This window comes from Cupressus sempervirens, chromosome 10, assembly GCF_028749045.1.
Source record: "Cupressus sempervirens isolate cs-2001-9-10 chromosome 10, ASM2874904v1, whole genome shotgun sequence".
Lineage (NCBI taxonomy): Eukaryota > Viridiplantae > Streptophyta > Pinopsida > Cupressales > Cupressaceae > Cupressus > Cupressus sempervirens.
The window spans coordinates 531,504,482-531,527,866 of record NC_143127.1 but is presented as its reverse complement, the minus strand read 5'-3'; the positions used below and the strand labels follow the sequence as shown (position 1 = coordinate 531,527,866).

The window sequence follows — 23,385 nt, the reverse complement described above, 5'->3', positions numbered from 1 at the left end:
ATTATGATACCTATGCAACCAAGGAGGGGACAAAGTTCTAAGGATTCCAAATGACAATATCTAATTTGGATGAATTGATAGGTGAACCTGACTTATTTGGCCCTTCTAATTGCAATGGCAAGATCACTTTTGACCTAAAGTTCTCAAAAATGCTTTCTACCTTTAGGATCTAGAAAATGCATGTATCTTCAAATGCTTGAAGACTTCATATCTAATGTTTGATTTGAGTGAAACAAAATGCAATTATGACTCAAAAGAATGATCTAAATCTAATGGTGGCCTCACATTTGGCCCAATAAGCTTCAATATTTTCTATCAACACAAAACCACAAAAATAGATTCCAATGACACTCAACAAGTTCATATGCCATGGAAGATTTGTCTATAGAGATAACCACCCATAATCTAGATGCAAACTAAAAAGAATAACAAGATAATGAATAGGGAAAGAATAAACTGCATTCTCACCAAGAATGCAATATAGTATATGTTAGTGCATAGGAGACCTCTTGGAAGTACACCAAGGTGTAAACATAGTAGCCAATGACAATACAAAATTAAATACACCAACATTTAGGGCCGTGACAATTTGGTCAATAGATTGTGCACCCTTTTCTAGATGAACAAATCAATGTAATTATTTGTTGTGAATGACACATATATTTTCAAAAATCCTTCTTGTAGGATGTATAGATGTTACTATATGATGTATGAAATAACTATGACATTGTGCAAATGTGAGTACAAAGCAAATTATAAGTGAACATTGTGAGACGTAATGAGGAAGTCAAGTTTTAATGTATAAAGTAAAAAACTACAACATTTTAGAGAATTTCTTTCTACCACAACACATCAAAGATATTCCATCATACTCATATGATAGTGTATCTTTCTCTGAAGAACTGATCTCGAGTCTACGAGTCTTTTGTATCTTTCCCACAGGTAGTGTGCCTTGCCCTACAAGTCTCTGAGAGTAGAGAGCCCTATCAACTAAGAGCCCAACATAATCATTATAATTTAGTGTTTTTTCATATAGTGATTCGGATACATAAAAGAGTCAATTTGTAGTTTATCTTCATAATAACAAGTCTAGGTGTTGCATTTTGAATGTTGATGAATCTCACCACTTGAACTTTGATCTATCCATGTTTGGTATGAGGTTCATTCCACAACAATACTTATATATCATTATTGATGTAGCTTTTTCAGATCTTAGAAATGATATAACATTTAAGATGTATAGCTTAACTTTCTTATGAAGTCATTATTAATTGAAGCTATACATATTAATCATTTAAATACAAAGTATATAGGGTCAATGTGTTATTGAGGTTACCCCAAGATTTGAATTGTTTATTTATACTTGTTGCATCTCATATATGATGTTAATGCTTATGAATTTTGTGTCGTGCTTTTAAAAATTGCAATTATTCTTGCATAGAATATTCATTATGGACAATAGCAAGAAAGGTATGGCAATAGATAATAACAATATGGATTAAAATAAATCCTTTGATATATAGAAAAGTTTACAAACATTGTTGAATCTATAGTGCAAATGTATGATTGGTTCAACATTTTTTGACAACATGAAGTTTGAGGTGCTTAGGCCTTCTTTTGAGTCTAGATGTGATGCATTCATGTGTAGACAACAATAGCTCCTAATTGACCTACCTCTTTGAAGGTTAATGGAGTGGGTCCAAAGAATGGGATTTTGTACTAGTTATTTGCCATCCTAGATTAAAATGTCCCTATGTATGACCACCATGTTGGCTTTGTCACACAATGTGAGTATTTTTGTGTTGTCATATTCTATGCAATGGTAGTAAAATCCTTGACCATGATTGTGTTCTCAAGACTCAAGTGCATAAGTTGTACTGATATGATTTGTTACCCTTTCATTTCCTCAAAACAAAATGATTGTATTTGTATTGACAATTAATGTCTTATGAAAACTTGGGCCACCATGTTTAACATGTTGAGCAATAACTTGTCATCCATTCATCTTCAAGATGAACAAATTCTACTTCATAAATGTTTTCCAACCGAAAGCTTAAAAGTACTAAAGACCATCCTTGATTTTCCTTGAGCTTTATCAGGAACCATGTGTTGTAATCAAGCATTAATTATCAAATACATTACTTAAAAATCTTTCATAATTCATTTTTATGGCTTCTTCATTAACTTAAGGTTTTGGTGTGTTTCCTCCTACAATATCACATAGAGCTTTGAAATGATGATTAATTGCAATTGGATATACTTGCAACACTAATGTAGCAATAACAATCTTCTATTATTAAGACTCTTCCCCCTCTTCGATCAAAACAAATAGTACAAGATAGTGCTTATGGATTTAACAATGTACATAACTTCAACATCAACATTTTAAATCACACCTTTTGATCGTTCATTAACAAAGGGATTTTGTGATCTTTGTTAGCCTATATTGTCATCCACGACATTGGTGCTAAAATAAATATAACACTACGCAAATGACTTTCTTACACTAGCAGGGCTAATAATGACTCAAACGGTGTTAATTCTCACCAAAAATGCAATCACTTAAGTAAAATATCTCTTACCAGTTGTATTATTCACATCATTCTATTGTAATATACTTTACTAAAAATTAAAAATTAAAATAGACTACATATAGATCATAGCAAGAATTAATCAAGGGATTTATTGATTCAAAACCACCGACGGCCTACCAATTCAACTGCCACCCCATTCACAACATCAATTGCATCCCAATGACCAGATAACATTACTAAATGACATGCTTACAAACTCAACACAATCGATCATGCTAATTTATTGCACAAACTAAAACCTTAAACTACATGAAAAACAAGCAATGGACCATAACTCCCAACACATCACAATTATGTTTACCTTTGTCCAACAATCTACAAAGTCATCAGTGCCACACACCGTAACTCACTCATAGCAATGACATCAGCCCATGAATATAAATTGGACCATGTGTGCTGGTCAAACTTCACCTCTACAAGAACAGCACATACCATATTCACATTTGTTTATTTTTGGTGTGTGAGTGTTAGCATGCCTATACTTGGGCTGATAATCCTTTTTGGAATGTCAATGCACTACCATAAGTAGGAGCATTCACCCTGACAGCTATAGATGAAAGGATTCTGACCAGGGATTGATTGCACTCTGTTGGTATTATAGGCCCATCATAGTGCTTATAGTGCAAGTGAGATGAAGAATCATGATTCACCATTGCAATTCCCCCTTATCATTGAATAATTGAGCTAGGGTGGGTTGGTGCCCTTGAAACATTTTGATGCAGCTTATTTAAATCCTATACTAAGGGTTTTTTGGCGGGTTTACGGCAGGGAATTCCCTCAATTCTAATTGAGGGGTCTAGAAAGAACATACAAGGGTAAATAATTGTTTTATATTGTGTGATATTTTCCATTGTATTGCTTTTGAGGTTTTGTTATATAAATCTCATAGGTTTATCAATATTGTTCATCCTCCAAGAAATCAGAAGCTAAGAATTAATAATCAATATGAGCACCACCGAAAGTAGGCAACACCACACAAACAACGTCAGTAAAACAAATAAAATGTGCATGTTTCGTAGAATGTATGCTCAATAATAACCCTTTGCTGCATGAGAATTTGCATCATTAACCACTAGTGCTTTTTAAAGACAGACTAAAGACCTTTTGGCATTCAATGCATAATATCCTCAAGAGTGCACTGCAGAAATGTCTTTAGCTCTGTTATTAACATGAAACTTATGGTTTGTTGATTAGCCTAGACTGAAAAATTGATGCGCTGACCTGCAACTATAATCTTCTGAAATCTGAATGGAATAAGAAAAACTATGGTTCAATTGATTATAAAATCTTCACTTCATTATATGGCATGTAATTCTTTAGAGCGTATACCTAGAATTGATGAGTTAGCCTCTAATTCAAGAAACGTCATAACAATTATTTAGTAAGAAAGTAAGTTGTTGGCTTCAATCATAACACCACTATAACAATATAAAAATATGTTCAGAGAATAACATGCTGAAGCAAAACTTGCACAAGGTTTCTATTCATGTAAGCTGGGCTAAATTATAATGAATGCTTCATAATCTCTATCAAATGGTTTGAAATATTCAAATAGCTTTGAAGAGAATATGCCTGGTTAAAGAATCCCGCCAAATATATAGGGATACATGTTAAAATATTTTTTGCTGATGCATGTCACAACAATTCGTACTTAACATTGAGTAAAGCAGATGGTAGCAAAGAGCAAGAAATTAGTTAGCTATATAAGAAATACAGTTACTTATCAAAACAATATTCATATAGTCCGCACCAAGGGAATGACCAAGAAAAATACTTGTACAAGTAAACATTTCAACTTAATTTATTATTTACAATAAAGAGAGACACTGAAAAACTAACCAAGTTTTAGAATAATAGATCCCTAGCTTCATGTAGAAGAAGACGTGAAAATAGTTTGTATGAAATTTATTTTTCTTCTGGGAAAGAAATATCCATAAAGAATGGATATCTTTCATATTGAACCAATCAAGGTGACAGTTGATTATCCTGTTCCCTTTGAGTAGTGAAAACCATCAGCTTCAGTTAACTTCATGAGTGAATCTTCTCAAATATCAATCTATAGAATTGGATGCCGACGGAACCACTAGAATGTTTGTCAAGGCTTTGATGACAATCCCCTGCATCATGCATCAAAGAAACATATACCCAATGTTTGAGCAAGCCACAATAAGCAAACGAAGATATTAGCCTTGAAGCCTTTAAAGATAGAAACTCAGCATAAAAAGTTCAACCAAAAATACCTACTTGTTGAAAGAACATGTTACGCTTCGGGATCTTTGCAAGAATGCTGCACCCAATCCTGGAATTTTCCTTCCAAATGCAGTCAGATTTGTGAAGTGACTTTGAAGTTCAGCTTCACATTCTTTGGTCTCCGAAATGTGCGGACTCGAAGGTTCAACAATCTCAGATATTCCTTGCACCTCCTGAAATCCAAACTATGTACCAAGTTAAAAATAGCTCTGAGCATAAGAAAAAATGTTAAACACTCTAAATACATGCTACTGGATGTTATGGCACACCTTCAGACCACCAGCAGAACATGATGCTGATATTCTATGTTGTGGAGTCCTGGGGCTGGAGGAAGACCCCTGAAAGAAGCAAACTATTGATTAGGCAATCTTGTTTATTTCAAAATAAAAGGAACACAACAAAAAGCATGTTTCAGACTGTACCTTGAGAGATGAACTAGAGCTTGATGCTGAATCTGGAAATTCTATGGCTACCTGAGGTCTAGACGAAGATGCCTGAAGCATGAAATCATGTTAGCAAAGAGAAACTTAAGAAACTGGAAGAAAAAAGTTTCAAACACTATGAATCCAATTTTCATTACCTGGTGATATGAAACAGGACTCGAAGTTGAGTTAATGTGTTCTATAGCTTGTTTGGAACTGAATGAAATCTGACACATTAATCAGATAAATTAGCTGTAATAATAGACAGAAACATTTATTAAAGATATTGGGAAACTCAATAATGACTAAAGTAAGCTTGAGATGATTCAGGTACAAGATCGAAGTCAAAAAACAGATCATTTGACAGTAACAAGATTGGTAAAATCAAGACAAAATAAATGAGCAACTTTTGCTGTCTTTATAAGGCCGCTTTTCGCAGAATCTTGAAACATAAGATAAAATATGCAAGCACAAGCATATAGTATTTTATCTAATTAGCCAAATACACTTATCTCTGGTTAGTTTTATTTATCTGTGTGTAAATTCTAGGAGCAGATAAACATGTGCCATTAATTATTGTTGGATGTGGAAAGAAAATAATGGTTGTTAGACATATCTGTGCTAATTCTTTGTGTGGAAACCATGAACTCTAGCAATATTTTGGACATTATCTCCAAAAGATGCATTGTAAACTACATCTTGTGTGTGGACTTTTAAAGATTAGTATTTTTTTCTCGGGCTTAGCAAATCATATCAATGCAATGATGAAAAATGTGAAATTGTGCCCTAATCCATCTAGTATCGACATAAATGGCCCTAGTTGAATATCTTGCAATCTTCTCAGGGTCAGTTTCCTCAATGCTCTCAATCTCAGGGAGATTCTCCTCAGTAGCTTCCTGTTCTTGCTCCTTGTCATCTTTATTATCATCATTTGTTTCCTCTTCATCATTATTGTCCTTTTCTTCCTTGTCATCTTCATCATCATCTTTATCATTGACATGAACAACAAAATCACTCTTCTGATTATTTGTTCTGGCAAGTCAATACTGACGTTTATCTTTAAGGCATTCACGCCAGTCCCTTTCACTTGGAAATGATGAACTCTAGCAGTTGTTTGGATGTAGCTCCAGAGATGCATTGTAAGCATTCAAATATTATGTCTGTATGATGAAGATGGCTTTCTCATAATTACTAATTTACTGGGACTTAAAAATGTTAAGAATAAAGTCTAAAAAATGTGTAGTGCTCTAATAGGTTGTAGAGGCACATTTGAGGCCAACAATAAGACTACATAGATATAGGTGCCCCACTTGATGGTGCAGATAGTCTCCGTTGGTTTCTGAGGACAATTCAAATTTGGTTATATCTGAAACGAAGTAAATGCAAAAGAAACACTTCCAAATGCTAAATCCAACAGGAGAGAAAATGCACAAACTTCAATGTTACCCCAAGTTTTAAGGATAGGGATTGCAGGGGACAGCAAATTTTTATGTCAAGTTTGGGGACAGCTATTTATTTAATATAGGGAAAATTTCCAATTCATATGAAAACATGGATAAAGCATGCCTTTTATTTTTTAAACATCATAGAACCTCAATATAAAAGATTTCAATAGTCGATATGCATTCTTAATTTGGAATTCATTGTCAATGTGCATGTAATACTAAAATAACATGATAACACGGGGACACATCCCCCACCCTTTTGCCCCATGCACCGGGGACTTGAAGACTCTATTACCCTGTCCCTATTGATGCCACCAGATTCCACCACCTCCGCCGAGGATAGGGGGACATGCTGGTGTTAAATATTTTCTGAATTGACTATTTATGTTCAATGTTTGATGTTCCAATTCAATGCAATGTTCAAGTATTTACTCTTTTACATCTTTATATCTTATATTGGAAAATAAAAACCATTTTAAATACCATGTGTATAATATATACAATGCCTCCGGTCCCCCCCTGTCGTCCCCAAATTAAGGATCTTTTGTCCCCCTGTCTCGGGAACTTGCCCCCCCGTTCCCTAGGATGGTCTAGCTATGTAAAATAATAACATACAAAATTGAAATATGCTCAAGAACATAATTCAGAGTTCATTATCAATAGCAACAAGAACATATCCTAGCTTCCAAATTGATATACACTACTAGAGTTTGATATGAATAGTTAAGATACACATTTAAGGTAAAACTCACTTTAGAAGATAATCATCCAAACAATAGTGTCAATACATGAAATAATTTTCATATGGAATGCCTTGGAATCTATGTTGGAGTTGACTATCATAGGTTTTATGTTGACTACACAATAGGTTTCCATAGATAGTGGATCAAGTATATGACTCAAAACGCTCTTCTAACTATAGACTACATTCCCCTATGATCCAACTTGGGATTACACCCCTGAAACTACAACTTCAACTCATTGTAAGTGGACTAATATTATATTATTAATACAAAGAGGTCTGCTATTGGTCTGTTACAGCAAGATGCACCATGGTGCAACCTCCAATATTCACCAAATCTTCCAAAAAGGACCCAAATCAACCTAGAACCAACCCGGCACTGATGATTGCCACAAATGCCATAGAGATGCAAGTTTAAGGTCTGTGATGCACTTTTCATACTTTCTTAACACCTTGCAAAACAGTCTGCTATATGATTTTCAACATGTAGCATGACTAACAACATTCTTAATGGAATGTAGCCCAAAACTATTAAAACATCAGTTTTTCCCAATAATTATCCAAGATTCCTGATAGCAAGAATTAACTACCAAACAGTAATAAAAATGTCAAGCTGAACTTGCAAGCAGGGGCCACTTTAAAATTAAAAAAGAAATAGTTTATACAAGAAAATTGTGTTTTATCAAGTGTTGACATCGTCTATCCCATCAAAGACACCTATCCGACCTGAGAGCAGTCAAGGGATGTCCAAGTATCCCTAGTCGTCCCTAGTACAAACACACGTCTCCAAAGAAGATTGAAGCCATCCCCACATTCCGAAACATTTCTAGTGGTTTTTGGCAAATTGGGTGCAAGAAGGGGACATCCCCTGGCCGTCCCCAAGTCCCCATATCATTTCCATGTCCATGGATGGGGGTTTTAAAGCCAAGATATTTGCCCAAGTAAAGTAGAAAAAATTCTTACAAACCCCTTAACTGCTACAAATTAGACAAACAAATATTAATTCAAATTTAAACTAATTAAGTCATAACACCCTATTTACATGGAAGCCCATTCAGGAAAAAACACTCCCTTTAAAAGCCAAAGCTCAATTCTATAACTAATTAGCAACAATTACAATTAAAATACAACCTTAGAGACAATGTCCTTCACAAGTAATTCTAGTAAAAGAGAACTTAGAAACAAATCCCACATGTAACAACTCAAAAATTATCCGACCTATCATACAAAATAACACCAAATTTTCAAGCAAAATTTTTACAGGAAAAAAAAACCACCCTCCAAAATCCCAAGCTCAATCGTATAACTAATTAGCAACAATAACAATTACAATACAATCTTAGAGCCAATATCCTTCACAAGTAATTCTAGAAAAAGCATTACTCCACGGAAACATCTCCAACCTTTTTTGGCTTGTTCCCGTACCGAGGATAGAACGGGGACACAAGGATGGATTTTTCCCATCCCCAATGTTGTCCCCCAAATTGCCTTGACCGGAAACGGTACCCGAAACACCGAAACCAAAGCAGTCAAAAACGGAGAAATGGGAATCTATCCCGTGTGTGGCAATCTCGTCCCTTGTGTCTCCTTGAAACAGCTACAATCCCCTATTTCCCAATGGGGGCAGGAAAGCGTCAAAAGGCCATAAAAACTATTTTTTCAATTTTTTACTTTAACAACAGGCCCCACATGGCTTCTAGTGATTTGTAAAACATGTGAAACCCTATTTTGAGCATCAAAACATTAACATTACAAGTTTTTCTCCTCATTTGTAGTTTAATCAGACTTGCTAAGAGGAAGAGTAAAGCATAGAGCGGCAATCACCGTGAGCCAAGATTGCAATTTTGGAGTTGCAAAGGGGGGTTTCCCATTCATATCATCTTCATTTCCAGGCATGTATTTCATTTTCCTTTTGTTTATTTCAAACTTTGTAGCTATTTGTTGTCATTTTCCAATTCTTTCATCACATAGAGAGGGCATTTTGAAGGAAACATTGAAATATCTTTTTCTTTTCAATTACTTGCAGCACTATATCACATTGCAAAATCTGAAAACATGAGCATCAGTAGTGAGTGAGTATGAGGTAAGTAGTGCTAGTCATAGCATGGAAGTTATGGAAGAAACTCATAGATCACAAAGAAAAAGGTCTAGGGTAACCATAGGGGCTTCAATTAATGTGGATGCACAAAGAGAAGATGCAAAAGCAGTGACCTCAGATCCAAATCCATTTGAGTATCCTTCCCAAGCCCTCTATAAATATGCCAAAGCCCCATTTGACCCAAAGAAACCTCTCCTGCAATTAGCCACAAAAGTGAACAAGGATAAATAAAAATACAAGGGTAGTAGGGAATGGGAGTGCAATATATGTAAAAAAACATTATTTTGGGAGGTTCGCTCGAGTGTATTGCCATCTTTCATGGATAAATGGATAAGGGGTGAAACGATGTAAATTGATCACACAAGGAAAAAAGAGAAGCCACTAGATTACACATGGAGGGGGAAGGGTTGAAAATAGGGGAGTCCAAGAGAGAATGTGCAACCCACTATGCCTATGAGTAGAACAGCCCTCACAAACACAACCACTATTAGTAGAGGAAAGGGAAAGAAGACCAAAAGAGATACTAGTGTTGTTGATTTGTTTAATGTGGCTGCAAAAAAGAAGGCTGAAGAATCTATTAGTAGGTTCCTCGTTGCTCATGGCATGCCATACCATGTGACACTTTCCTCATTTTATAAGCAAATGTGCAAAGATATATATGCTGCTGATCCATCATTTGTACCACCTGGAGAGACAAAACTACACACAACCATCCTTGACAAAAGAGTATTCAAAAGTATTTTGATGGGGGATATGAGACAAACATGGATGACTAATGGATGCTCTATCATCATGGATGGGTGGACCGATATCAAACATCAGCCACTCATCAATATTATCGTCACTACCACAGCAGGCTCTTAGTTTCTTAGAGCTATTGATTGCACAAGGAAAGAAAAAGATGCATCCCTTCAATTTTAGATTTTGAAGAATGCTATAGAAGAGGTTGGACCTCAAAATGTTGTGCAAATAGTCACTGATTCAGCCCAAGTGTGTGTGTGTAAGTCGGATTGATGATGGAGAGTACTTATAGACATATTTTGGACCCCAAATTGTGTACATGCATTGAATAACACCTTGAAAGACATTGGTAGAATTGATTGGATTAAGGCTTTGGTATGTGAGGCTAGAGATGTGCAAATGTTTATTTGCAATCATCACACATTTCTTGCATTACTTAAGACATTTTCAAAGAAAGAATTCGTCAAGCCTGTGGAGACTAGATATGCTAACTACTTTGTTTTGTTGCAGAGGATGCTTGTGGTCTAAGAGGCATTACAATCTATGGTGGTCATAAGGCGTGGAATAGGTGGCATGAATCAAGCACCTCGGACAAAAGAAGTGTGAAACAAAAAATCTTGAATGATTATTGGTGGACCACAATGAGGTAAGAACCTTAAATAAATTATTATTAATAATTGTTATTTTCTTATTTGAAAAAAAGTTCTCTAATTTTTAGCTTTTGCTGATTTCATCATTTATGATTTTTAGCTTGCATTTCAGTTACATTTGCTCCTTCATTCAACCTATTGTGGTAGTCATTAGATATGTTGATGCTGACTCTCCTAGCTTTGGAGAGATTTATGAGACTTTTGATAGCATGGTTGGGCAGATCAAGCATGTTATTCATGCCAAGGATCCCAATTTAGTACCTTAAGAGGAGCATCTTAAGTCCATTGTGATGAGATGGAACATTATGAAGACTCCACTTCATATGGCAGTCTATGATGTCAATCCTAAATGTTATGCACCAAGACATGGGAGAGTGCCTCTATCTAGGGATCAGGAGGTGAGTCTCAATTCTAAAATCTCAACTATTTCGTTTTAGTTTTCAATTCAAATTTTAATTTCTAAATGCTATTGCTGTTATATGGCAGCAAGATTTAAGTTTTCATTATTAATTTTAATTTAAATGCTATTGATGTTATTAATCATGATTTATTATTGATTTAGTTAACATTTGGTAATCTTACTAATTTAATATATTAATATTTTTTATTTGTTCACATAGGTGAAGGAGGGATTCTTAAAGGCCCTTACAAAAATGTATAATGACAAAGATGCTAGTTTTTCTTTGAGAGCAATGGCTTGACTTCACCAATCTTTGTGGTCCAACAACTGGTAGGTCTAAGGCCAAGATAGATAGAGCTACATTAGCTTAAAGGGAGCCTACTTGGACATGACATGGTAGAGATGCACCTAAGTTGAGAGTTTTTGTCATTTGTCCTCTTTCACAGGTTTTGAGTTCCTTTGTTGCAGAAAGGGATTGGTCCACATATAGTTTCATCCAATTAGTTAAGAGGAACAACCTTTCGTCTAAACGATCAAAGAAGGTAGTGGTTTCTCACAATGTATTCACCTACAAGATTGACAAACTCCTCAATATTGTCAAACTCCAGCACTACATTGAGATGTTAATCCCGAGGATACTATGCAGATTGAGGAAAATGACATGCCTCTAGAATTGGTTGGGCTTCCATTGGATGAGGACCCTCTGCCAATAGCTACCATTGACTCAGAGGATGATGAAGCTGATTTCGATTTAGACGTACATTTAGATTCATAGAGGATACCTTGCCATATATTTGGCAATGGAATTTATTATTTAACATTTACAAATACATTATGGATTTTGAATCTTGATTCTTACTACTACTGTTTATCATTTACGTTATTTGATTTCATCCATGATAATTGGAGCCTTTGGGCATTTCTGCTACATTTATGCCATATATATTGCAACAATTTATGATATATGAGACTACTTAGTATTTTTATTTTGTTAATTCAATTTGTTATGTTATGCATATTTTAGTTGTCTCTATATTTTTTTTAAAAAAACTATGCAACCAATCATTATCCCCTGAGGTTGTGTCTCCTAAATTTTGGCTTCGACCCATACCTGTACTGGAAACACGTCCTTGTACCCTAGATCATCCCCATCCTGAAAACTTCATAGAGCATAGAGAAAAAGTGAACTCTAGAGAAAATTCTCTCACAAAACAACTTCTTTGGAATTTTTCAACCTATCATACAAAATATACTAAGAAGCGCACATTTATAGAGTTGTACATTAGTGGAAAGAGGCTCTTCAAAGTTTCAAAAACCAACTCATGAACAAAAGGTGAGTAGTGTGAAAAAAAAATTGCCATTTCCACGACACCTTGCAAATAGCAACTTTCCACAGCACTAACTCATGACACCCCTATAACAATCGTCTTGTCATATGCTACACCTACCTCACATCACTTGTCAAAAGTAAACCCACTAGAAGGTTAGCTACCAAATAATAGATCTCCATAGTTACATTGTCGTTAAGTGGAGAGGCGTCTAAATAGGTGGACAGGTTTTCGAGATGGGGGAACAAAAGGCCCTCAATTTGGGATAGCAGGAGGGTGTGGCTGCGGGAGGAGCGGTGTATATACTGTATACCATACATATAGTACTCAAAATGCTAATCATGAAAAGAGTGAATAAGACTATTTAACTTTAATATCAAATACTAAATACTTGAACATTGAAGCTTTCAATAACGAGTTACTAATTAGAAATTAGAATACTCAATACTACATAAAAATTCAAACTGTCAAATCGGCATATGCATGCATTCAATAAGACAAAGGATTGCATTTGCACTTTAGTTCTTGGCCTAGATATCTTAGTAATCATTTGCAAGTATTTAAACTTCATTTCAAATCATTCCAAGCAAGCAAAAGCAATCTGAAAATAAAAGAGAGAAAGAGAAAGGTTTCATGCAAAGTGTTTGACAAAATGTCAAACATCCAAAATTAAAACAAATCCAATATTTGTCAAAGTTAGAACTAATTGGGGTTCTTACACACATCATCTTGAATAGGTGCAACTCTACAAGGCCTAGGCATGTACAACTTACGATTTAATGCATAAGCAGCCATGTGCAAGGCACTATTAGGTTGTCTCGTCTACACTGAATAATAGGCTGCATGTACTCATTGTAGAATGCTAAAGTGGGTCCTTCTCTTGCACTACCACCCTCGTCTAGCCAAGTATAGAATCGATGCACTCATATGCCTCTCCAAGGTTAGACGCATCCCCATCTCCATATTTGATGACCTGGAAAACTAGAGTGACGATAGAGACTATGTATTTTGCATCACTCGTCACTATCTCCTTCACCCTTCACTCTTGGTATGCCCTGGCCCCATCCCACTAATTTAACGCATTTGTCATAAGCATGAGTTGCAATGGCCCTCCCACCTTTTCTTGGCCAAAAGAAGTGTACATTAACTCTTTTGATGCTCTTGCAACTCAAGCATTCTCTCCAAAAGAATGAAATAAGATGCATATCTAGTCTTAACTAGTTTCAAAAGCTCCTTCGCAAAGCTCTTAAAGGGTGCATATGAAGTGAAGTGGTTGCATGCATACAATTGTACATCTCTCACATTGTTGACCACTCCTCTAATCCACTCAATCTTACCCCATGTCCTTGAGTGCATTATTCATGGCATGCACACAACATGGAGTCCATGAAATATGTCTCTATGTTGCTTCAAGAAGCTTCCCTGCAACTCTACACATGTACTACATCTGTCACTACTTGGACCACATTTTTGTAGTCCAATCTCCTCAATATTGTCTGAAGAATGTCAAATTGAAAATCACCATCCTTTTGATGCCCTGAACATTCAACCAACCTGAGAAAGAATAGGCCCTATGAGCATGTAAAAATGATGATGGATCACTGTGTGATTCGAGATGACATGAAAAAATTACTAAATCTAATCCAAAAACTTAGCACTGCATTCATGGATTGTGGAAATCTAATAGCTCTAATATAATTATGATATCATTAGTAGACTGTGTCCAATATCCGTCCACCCACCCATAGCTATGTTGCATCCAAACTTCTCCCAACAAGCCCTAATCGTCTCCATCAATAACCTGATCTTGGCATAACTATTATCCAAGACCATGATCCTCAACATATACTCACCTAGTGGCACAAGCGATGGTCATCCACTTTGTCACCATCGATATCATCTCCTTATAATAAGCAAATTGAACTACATGAAATGGGATGTTATTGGCAAAAAGAACTTGCCAATGTAATCATCTATATAATCTCTCATGTGCACATTAAATTACTCAGCTATGCGATCATGTGTTTGCATCTTGTGTTTCCCCTGACTTCTTGTGATTCAGCCATAGAAGTATAGGCGAATGAAGGCCCTAAGGCTGATCTTGACGATGTTTTTGCTCTTTGATGTGATCTAGGAGTAGAAATATGTGGCTGCCCTTGCATCTGTTGAGTAGTTTGAACATGTTGCCTACTAGACAAGGTAGCAGGCATTGCAATTCCCAAGTCATCTAGCACACCTCAAAGCTTGTTGAACTCAATTCTAGGGTGCAGCTTTTTATCCTCCTAAAATTCACATGCTCCCACACCTTTTCTTGGCCAAAAGAAGTGTGCATTAACTCTTTTGATGCTCCCAAACCATTTTGACCCATGCTCAACCCCCTCACTAGGTTCATCATCATGCTCAAGTTCAGATTCTAATTGGCTTGCACTATGAGAATGAATTTTCATCTCATCCGTATTCATTTCATGACTTTGGGAGATCATTTTCACATTGCATTTCACAAAATGAAATTAGAAAAAAAAATCAAAAATCATAGTTTCAATCTTTGCCCTACTTTAAAATTAAGAAAAAGAACTCTATTTTAACAAACTAAAATTCTAAATTGCAAAATAAAATCTAAACCAATTTAGAAAATAAAACAAGAAATGAATAAGAAAATTTAGGCATACCCGAGATGTTTGAGGGACGCATCAGCTTGCACCCCTCAATGTTCCAAGAATGTCAGGGTGTCCCCACATTTCCAACAACAAAAGCAAAAAATGGTGGTACCACAGGGGTGTCATCCCCACATCTCAGATGTGTCCTCATTCTTGGAACCTTAAGGATAGAGGGGAGACACATCCCCAAGGTTGTAACAATCAATTTTCCCGGATCTTAACTAACAACTAACATATTCAAAGAACTACAATTATTACTTCATTTTCATAGTAAGACAGTTAAATCAGTTTCGTTCATATGAAAGAGATTGATGGTTAAAATCAGTTAGACAAAATTTCTCAACTAAGAACTTAAAAAACCATCAATGAATTTTAATATAAAAATTAAAATCCACATACCATGGAATTGAACCAAGAAATCATTGTAGGGATGCTTCTGGTATCACCCAGATCAATCCACAAATACTACTATAACAATATCATATAACGATTTCCATCCAATACTGCTATATCAAAAATCAAATGACGATTAAATACCACTATATAAAATTAGGGCATCACATACCACTGTATCAAATAGGGTATCGATTACCATTGGATCATTTGGGGCTTCAAATACTACAATATCACTTAGGGCTTCAATTACCATTGAATCATTTAGGGCATCAGATACCACTATATCAATTAAGGCATCGATTACCATTAGATCATTTAGGTCTTTAGATACCACTATATCACTTAGGGCTTCAATTACATTGAATCATTTAGGGCATCAGATACTACTATATCAATTAGGGCTTCAGATACCACTGTATCATTTAGGGCATCACATACCACTGTATCATTCATTTCCTTTTGATTGCTTAACTATGGCAATAACTTAAGATTAGAAGATATGCTTATATTATTATTCATATAAATTAAAGATTGATATAACAATCCATCAGATAAATCTATCTCTCGCAACTGAATGTAAAATAACTGTAACAATGATATAACTCAAATAATCTTACCTTAGTCTTGCATATACATCATAAAAGTAAAAGTACCTGTTTCCAACAAACAATTGAATGTATAGCTTATCTTTTTCTGTTGTACGTCTGACCACTTGGGGAGAGGTGAAACATTGTCAAGGGCTTAACCACCCAACCTCAGACCTTAACTTATTCCCCACACAATCTCCAACGAGAAAAGCCCTCCCTACCCGAAATTGGACTTGGAACATTTGTCATCTACTGAGCATCCTGGTATTTAAACACACCACTTGACTTGACAGTAGGAGTTACAATAACAGAATCATGCATGAGCTATTAAATGTTTCCTTTTAAAAATGATAAACATTGTTATGTTATAACTGATATTGTTCATGTTATTGCAGATTCCTTTCTCTCACCTCTTCACCCTTGGCTATACAACCGGTTGAGTCCCAAGTGTTCGGAATCTCAAAGCAGACGGCTCTGTCAAATATTCAGGAAGATTACATATATCCAACATTTCACAATTTGTGATTACATGATTATGTTCTTTAAAGATTTTATAATTGATTGTTTAATTCTAATATCCAGTGGCATAACGATTTATGGATCCATACTATGGTTACTTGGTTATCACTTGCCATGATCTAATCTATTTTAAAAAGAGTTAATTTTGTAATATCAACCAGATATTATCATGATAAGTATTGTAGCATATTGCCATATAAATCAGAAATACTGTAGCAAATTGGTAGAAGTTACATTGCAATGTTTGGTTTTGGGTTAATCACATACCCTGATATGTCTATAAGGCGAATGGTGTTTTCTGAAAGTTCAACATCCTGCCTTAAACGCTGGTTCCCAGTATAAATGTTGCTCTTGATTTGTGGTTGGTATCATGGAAAAGACGGGTGCTTGAAACATATGGAAGTCAGTGCTTGAAATATATAAAAGTTGGGTGTCTGGAACTTGCTAAACAATTTTGTATCTACACTTCTTTCCTTTTCCTTCAGGCATAACCACAATATTATATCAATCCTCAATAAGAGTGATACATACGGCAGACTGAAACAAGAAAGATGCTGCCATAAATTGCAGAGATTTCGAATGGAGAATGAAGCCGGAAACTATGTGCAAAGAAGACAGAATTAATGGGAAGTCGGGATTGATAAAGGAAGCCGATCTTCTAAAAGGTAGTCAGATGAATGAAAGAATGAAGATATCTGTCCGCCTCCCTCACGACTTCCATTTGAAGAGCAAGCCATGACTTCTTGGCTTCCACCGGTTAAAGATTATAAGAGAATTCGAATTGCCAAATATTAAATTGATTTTCATGCCAAGTGTTAATCTGTTAAAAGCAAAGAATATTAAAATGGAAAAAATAGAGTTGGAAGATTATAATTCGAATATATCATTATATCTTAAATATTATTATTATTATTATTATATATAAATGTACATGTGAATATATTAATGAGGTGGCATCACTTATTAAATTTTTATAATATAATCGTGCCATTTCATTTTTATATCTATATGTACATATATAGATATTTCTATTATAAAAATATGGTAAAAGATCATTAAAAATCCTTGGAGGTACGTTTTATATTTTAACTCAATTATTTATGTTTTTCAAATTATTTATTTAAATAGCTCATGCAAGTCCCACAGATGTATCTTGTTTCAAGTCACTAGGTCCTTGACCCCTCTACCCAGTGATGGTGATGCTCCTGAGCTTAATTCTTTTCTGACAATGCTTCCACCCCTTCGACATGTTTCCTGCAAGGAAATTCTCCGCAATTAAATCATATTATCATAACAAGTTATAAATAATCATTACAGCTAGCTGCCTTTTCAATTCCCTAAATTCATGATAAATAATCAACAAGCATGTTATGTTCACATGAAATTATAACGACTAACCATCTTATCATCTCACAGGATTATAACCAATTTAACTATCAACTTATTTCATGTGAACCTCAATGGCTATATTTAAATTAAGTAAAAAAAATGGGATGTAACAAGGGTACACTATAAATCTCCATGACTCTTCCACCAAACTAGTATTCAACATAGTAAATAAAAGAAATTGTCCTAGTACAAACATAGCAACCAATGACACTAGTCCACTAAATCTCCAAAGTGGGTGAAATAAATAATTAAATAATAGCATGTTACAACTCTAAGATTGAGACAACTTAATCCCAACAATGTGCAACAAAATTTATGTGATTGTATCTTATATCTATGTATAAAGTTCACTATGGAATAAATATAGGGTAGTGTGAAATCATCATTTGAGCATGTAGCCTTGATGTTTCTAAGTCTATGCATATGTATGTACTCACGTTGACTTTCTTGCATACATGAACCACCCATTATGCAATATTTTTGAAGCTAGCAGCTAAGAGCTTTCTGTTGTTTGTAGAGGAACTTGTACATCTCTTTGAATGATTTTGTCTTGTTTCGGACAACTCATAATAGTATGGACTGTGGTATCACATCAATACTGACCATATCTGAGCAAATATGATTTTAGAGTTATAAAGTAAGCCTTTATGATTGTCTTGTTCTTCAAGCTATAAGTGATACTCCTATTACTAAGCAAGAGTTGTCTTATACAGCCAAGTTTTCACCACATTACCCCCCATAGCATTCAATGATTTTTGTTTTGGGTGTATGGAGGTAATAAAGTTGTTGAAATGGGGGGTAATGTGGCAAAACAAATGAACTTATAGTGTCATTCAAGGAATTTGTATTCCATTCTAGTCAATAATCTTGAGTTGCATCACTAGGTTGAACCATTTGACCACTATCAATTTTTTTATTGACAATTTAATGGTGTTATTGGGATCTAGTACATCTTGAATAGCAATGCTAAAGGACCTGATGTTATCTACTAGTACTATTAGTTATCCAAGATTTCATGGAATAGTGGTTTCAGCCATTTTGCATCCACAGGAACATAAGGTATATATTGACCATAGTTGAACCATGGAATGCTTTGTTAGTTAACAACAAAATTTATACAGTTCAGAAGATAAGGACAGATACGATAGATGTAAAAAGTGAAGCTCATTCCTCCTTTTCTCTCCTCTAATATCATTATCTATAATATTAGTTTGTGGAAGCTGGACTAAAAAAGAACCAACATGAAGAGAATGATTAACAAAATTGCTACATAGGAATAAAAAAAATTGCACAAATCTAAATAATAGAATATAGAATTGAAAATAGACATTAAAAAAATCAGACATACCCAAGACATGATTCTAGAAAATCATGTTAAAGAAAAACAAGAAAAAAAAGTATCAATGAAGAAAACATCCCAGACTAATCTGTTTACAACCTAACAACTTCAATCAACATACAATAAGCATCAAATGAGGTTATCAACTGTCAATATTAGCATCTATAATTAGAACTTCCAAAGTAATATGGCATACAAGCTCTCGTGTTTGTTTTGAAGATACTCATAATTAACTGCCTACCTGGACATGCTCTGCTTGTTTCCTCTCCTCAAAACCACGCACAAATTGACATAATTCATACACACCTAAATTTGTCATATCCTGCAAGAGCATTTCCATGTAACATCTCTTACAATAGTATTTTAGACGGAAAATAATCTGAATACATATTTAACTGTAAGAAATTCCAAAATTGTGGTACTTCCTTGTATGCTGGCAAATACAACTTATACCTGTTTATCTTCTATGCGGCCAATTTTGAATTCCTATAGACAAAAATAAGTAATAGTTTAGAATAAACAAAAAGACAAGGTAGAATAATCCCCGAAAAGAGCAGTAACGGACATGAAATTACCAAACCCTGGACAGCACGTTGAACAGATTCAACATCAAAGCCAATGTTTTGCATATCTCCACGAAGCTTAAATACCTACAGAATGCAGTGCATGAGATGTTTCGACAACTGGGAAGTAATTAAGAGGTTGGTAGTGTAATTTTATGATAAAATATATCTGAGACCAACTTTAGACCTCATCTTTAGTAGCAGCATTCAACTCGGCACATTGATCCAAATTGTTATCAACACGATCAATTCTTGAAGACAAGTGCCTTTTTGCTGCCTACAAAAACATGCAAAGTGGGAAAAATAAAATTTCGCAATCTTACTGACCAAAATATTTTAAAACTAAACAGCTGCACTAATTACATGATTCAGATGTAAAAGTTAAAAGACATTCAAGAACTCATCTATTAGTTTTCTGCTTGTGAAAGGAATCAGAAACTACAGATAAGAGGGCATCAATGTTATGAAATTGCATATTGCTACTGTGGTTCAGCATTTTTTCACCATAAATTGTATTATAGAATGGCAACATTAACCAACTAGACAAGTAGTTAGTACACTGTAAAAATACTTTTAGATCAAAAACAAGAAGACTCACCGAAATAGATGCGGAAACTTGTTCTAGCTGTTTACCAACACTCACACATGCATCTGAGAGGCTGCGTTTTGTAGCAAACATCATATCAGAGAGCTTCCAACCCTGACAGATAAGAATAAAATAATTTCCAATTGTAATGCTCTTCTGTCAAAATTTAAAAAGAGCTATACAAAATGCTAACAATTATTATACTCAAGAAAGCATCAGGTAAAATCAAGTCTACAGATTGAATTTTGGGCAATGTTATGTGTTGGTTCCCAAACTACAAAGTGGAAATCCAAGAGCCTGCCACTTCTCCGATAGGATTCCACAATCAGTTCTGGCCAACGAACGAGAATCACCTTGATTACCCTACACTTCAAGCTCCACTACACCTAGGCGGGTAGACCACCTCCTCGAACCTCATCACTTGGTTTAGAGCTTTTCTAAAGCAAATTTAAGCTTTGGAGAGCTCTTTGGTTGGCAAAAGTCCTTTAACTCAATTAAAGTGAAACTGGATGCTAAGTGTTAGAATTAAATAAATGTTTTGTATAATATTTGTAAATAATGGATTTGATGCTTGTAAGAAGGATGTTATAGATTTTCTAACATCAAATATAAATCGAATACTTCAATGATAAGAAAACCAATGCTTTAGCTTATTCAGGCAACAAAGTCAACTACAATGAAGATTAAAATGTACAACTTTATAATGTTTTATGCACATAAACTATAAACAGTTTAATAATTGAGACGTGACAGATCAAATATATATACGCAATTCTAAACTAGTCCAAATTGCGCTTTAACTCCTATGGTTAGGGAGACAGACTGCACACAAATTCGGAAACAATTAAATATTTCACAATATCTGCAATGATTGAGCTTAAAATGCCATAAATGACCTCGTCCACTTATCTGACATAAATTGTTTACAAATTTAAATCATGATTACACAGGACGAATCATGATGGCGGTTGCTTGCACATGCTTGGGCATTTAGTTTTAATGAAAACACAATATCTCATTATAAGTGGATGTCTTTCCATGCATTTGCCATGTAATATCATTGATGTTTGCGTATGCTTTCACATTCCAAAAATCCGTTTTTGGTTGTTCCACCACAAGAACGCATGTTTTTTAGCTCAACCATTTGCATCCATTCGCCATCCCATGAGTTTCGAGCTATCCTCTATATGCAATGCTCCCAAAAAATTGAGTTTTTGAGTTTTTCCTCCAATCATGCATGCAAAGAAGAAAGAGGGACACAGGGCAAGGATGACCATAATGGAGCCTACAAGGAGGTGAAAGAATAATTACAAGCAGAGAATGCTTTCAAAACAAATAGACAACTAACACTTAACGAAATAATTAAGAATGCATATTCATATTCTGGTTCAAGACGCTTCCACCAAACCTAAGCCTGTCATGAATAAAGTATTCCTTTAGCAGCGTGAAGACCAAAAAGGATGATGTAATAGAAGTTATGTCTTGTCATGTGCTTAGAATATTTTCATTGGGCATTTGTGATTTTAAATTGACATATTACATGTAATGGAAAAACAAGACATATTGTGCAAAGTTGTAACATGTAATCAGGTTGCAAGCATACCAGCCATGCAACTTTGATTAAATCAAAGTTAGTTAGGAGTTTGTTAGAGAATAAGTCAAGGTGGTTAAGGGTTTTCCCCTTCTTTCTCCATCTTTCTCTCAACACTTTTCCTCTACAAAGAGGGAGCTCATTGTAAATAATAATCTTTTAGCAAGGCAAGAAAATCCCGCTGTTATTTATAAGATCGATTTGGTGGAGATAGAAACTAACTAATATTGGTTGAAACACTATACTGATTTAAGTATTTACTCAACTTCTTTCTTGAAACTGTGATATATATTAGAATTACTTTCCTTTCAATTCAATGATGCTGACAATAGTAAACATAAGCTTCTCTTGAGAGCAGATCAACTTCAGATGATCGAATATATATAGATATATGCACAGAACTTACTGATCGTATGAGAAGCGTATGGCAGACTGAAATATGTCGATGGCTGTGTATTACATTACCTTGTATTGATGTTTTCCATTAGTCATCGAGTGGTATTAAATATTCGCATCCTGAATTGGCAACTAAGCTTAATACGTAATAATGGTTAAAAATGTGTGCTAAATTTATAATTATTGGGAAACAAGTAGCCTTTCTATAGGGGACATTACAATTGGTATCACAAGTTTGAACTTGCTATCGTGCAGGGTAAAGATAATTGTATACAGTATTCATCACAGAAAACTGATAACATCAGATACCTTGGAAATATGATCCCACCTACAAATTTATCTTGAATGGTGTGCATATAAAATCTGTCTCCAACATATCAAGTGGCAAGATTCATATGTATTCTATTATCATTCACATACAATTTTATGAGAAGCTGTGTTAGTATCTTTGGACACCACCAACTTAGTGTTGTTCTCTTCCATTAATTGTGAAGTTTATCTTTAATTTTATCAAAAACCTTTACCATGACATGGACAAAAGCACATTTTCCGTAACTGTGCTAGAATGTCAAATAGAATGAGATAGGTAATCATGAGAAAAAAAAATTATATATATTTCTACTAGAATTCTACATTTATATTTAAGACTAAATAGTCATAGCACAAAGCCTCAAGTCTTAAGCATAACAAGA

The 23,385-nt window shown here is 34.8% G+C and overlaps 1 protein-coding gene across 2 annotated transcripts in view; it reads right to left on the bottom strand.

Moving 5' to 3' along the window:
- Window positions 1-4,163: 4,163 nt before the first annotated feature.
- The window catches only part of LOC149534985 (uncharacterized), a 115,924-nt gene continuing 96,702 nt past the window's right edge, over window positions 4,164-23,385 (bottom strand). For both annotated transcript variants that reach the window (XM_089807204.1, XM_089807205.1), the window contains 10 exons: window positions 20,719-20,820; window positions 20,308-20,397; window positions 20,133-20,207; window positions 20,011-20,043; window positions 19,799-19,879; window positions 5,425-5,493; window positions 5,267-5,338; window positions 5,114-5,182; window positions 4,839-5,017; window positions 4,164-4,711 (listed from right to left, as the gene is read on the bottom strand). In XM_089807204.1, the coding sequence (XP_089663330.1) occupies window positions 4,690-4,711; window positions 4,839-5,017; window positions 5,114-5,182; window positions 5,267-5,338; window positions 5,425-5,493; window positions 19,799-19,879; window positions 20,011-20,043; window positions 20,133-20,207; window positions 20,308-20,397; window positions 20,719-20,820 (792 nt within the window). In that variant the 3' untranslated portion in view covers window positions 4,164-4,689. The remainder of the gene's footprint in view (window positions 4,712-4,838; window positions 5,018-5,113; window positions 5,183-5,266; window positions 5,339-5,424; window positions 5,494-19,798; window positions 19,880-20,010; window positions 20,044-20,132; window positions 20,208-20,307; window positions 20,398-20,718; window positions 20,821-23,385) is intronic.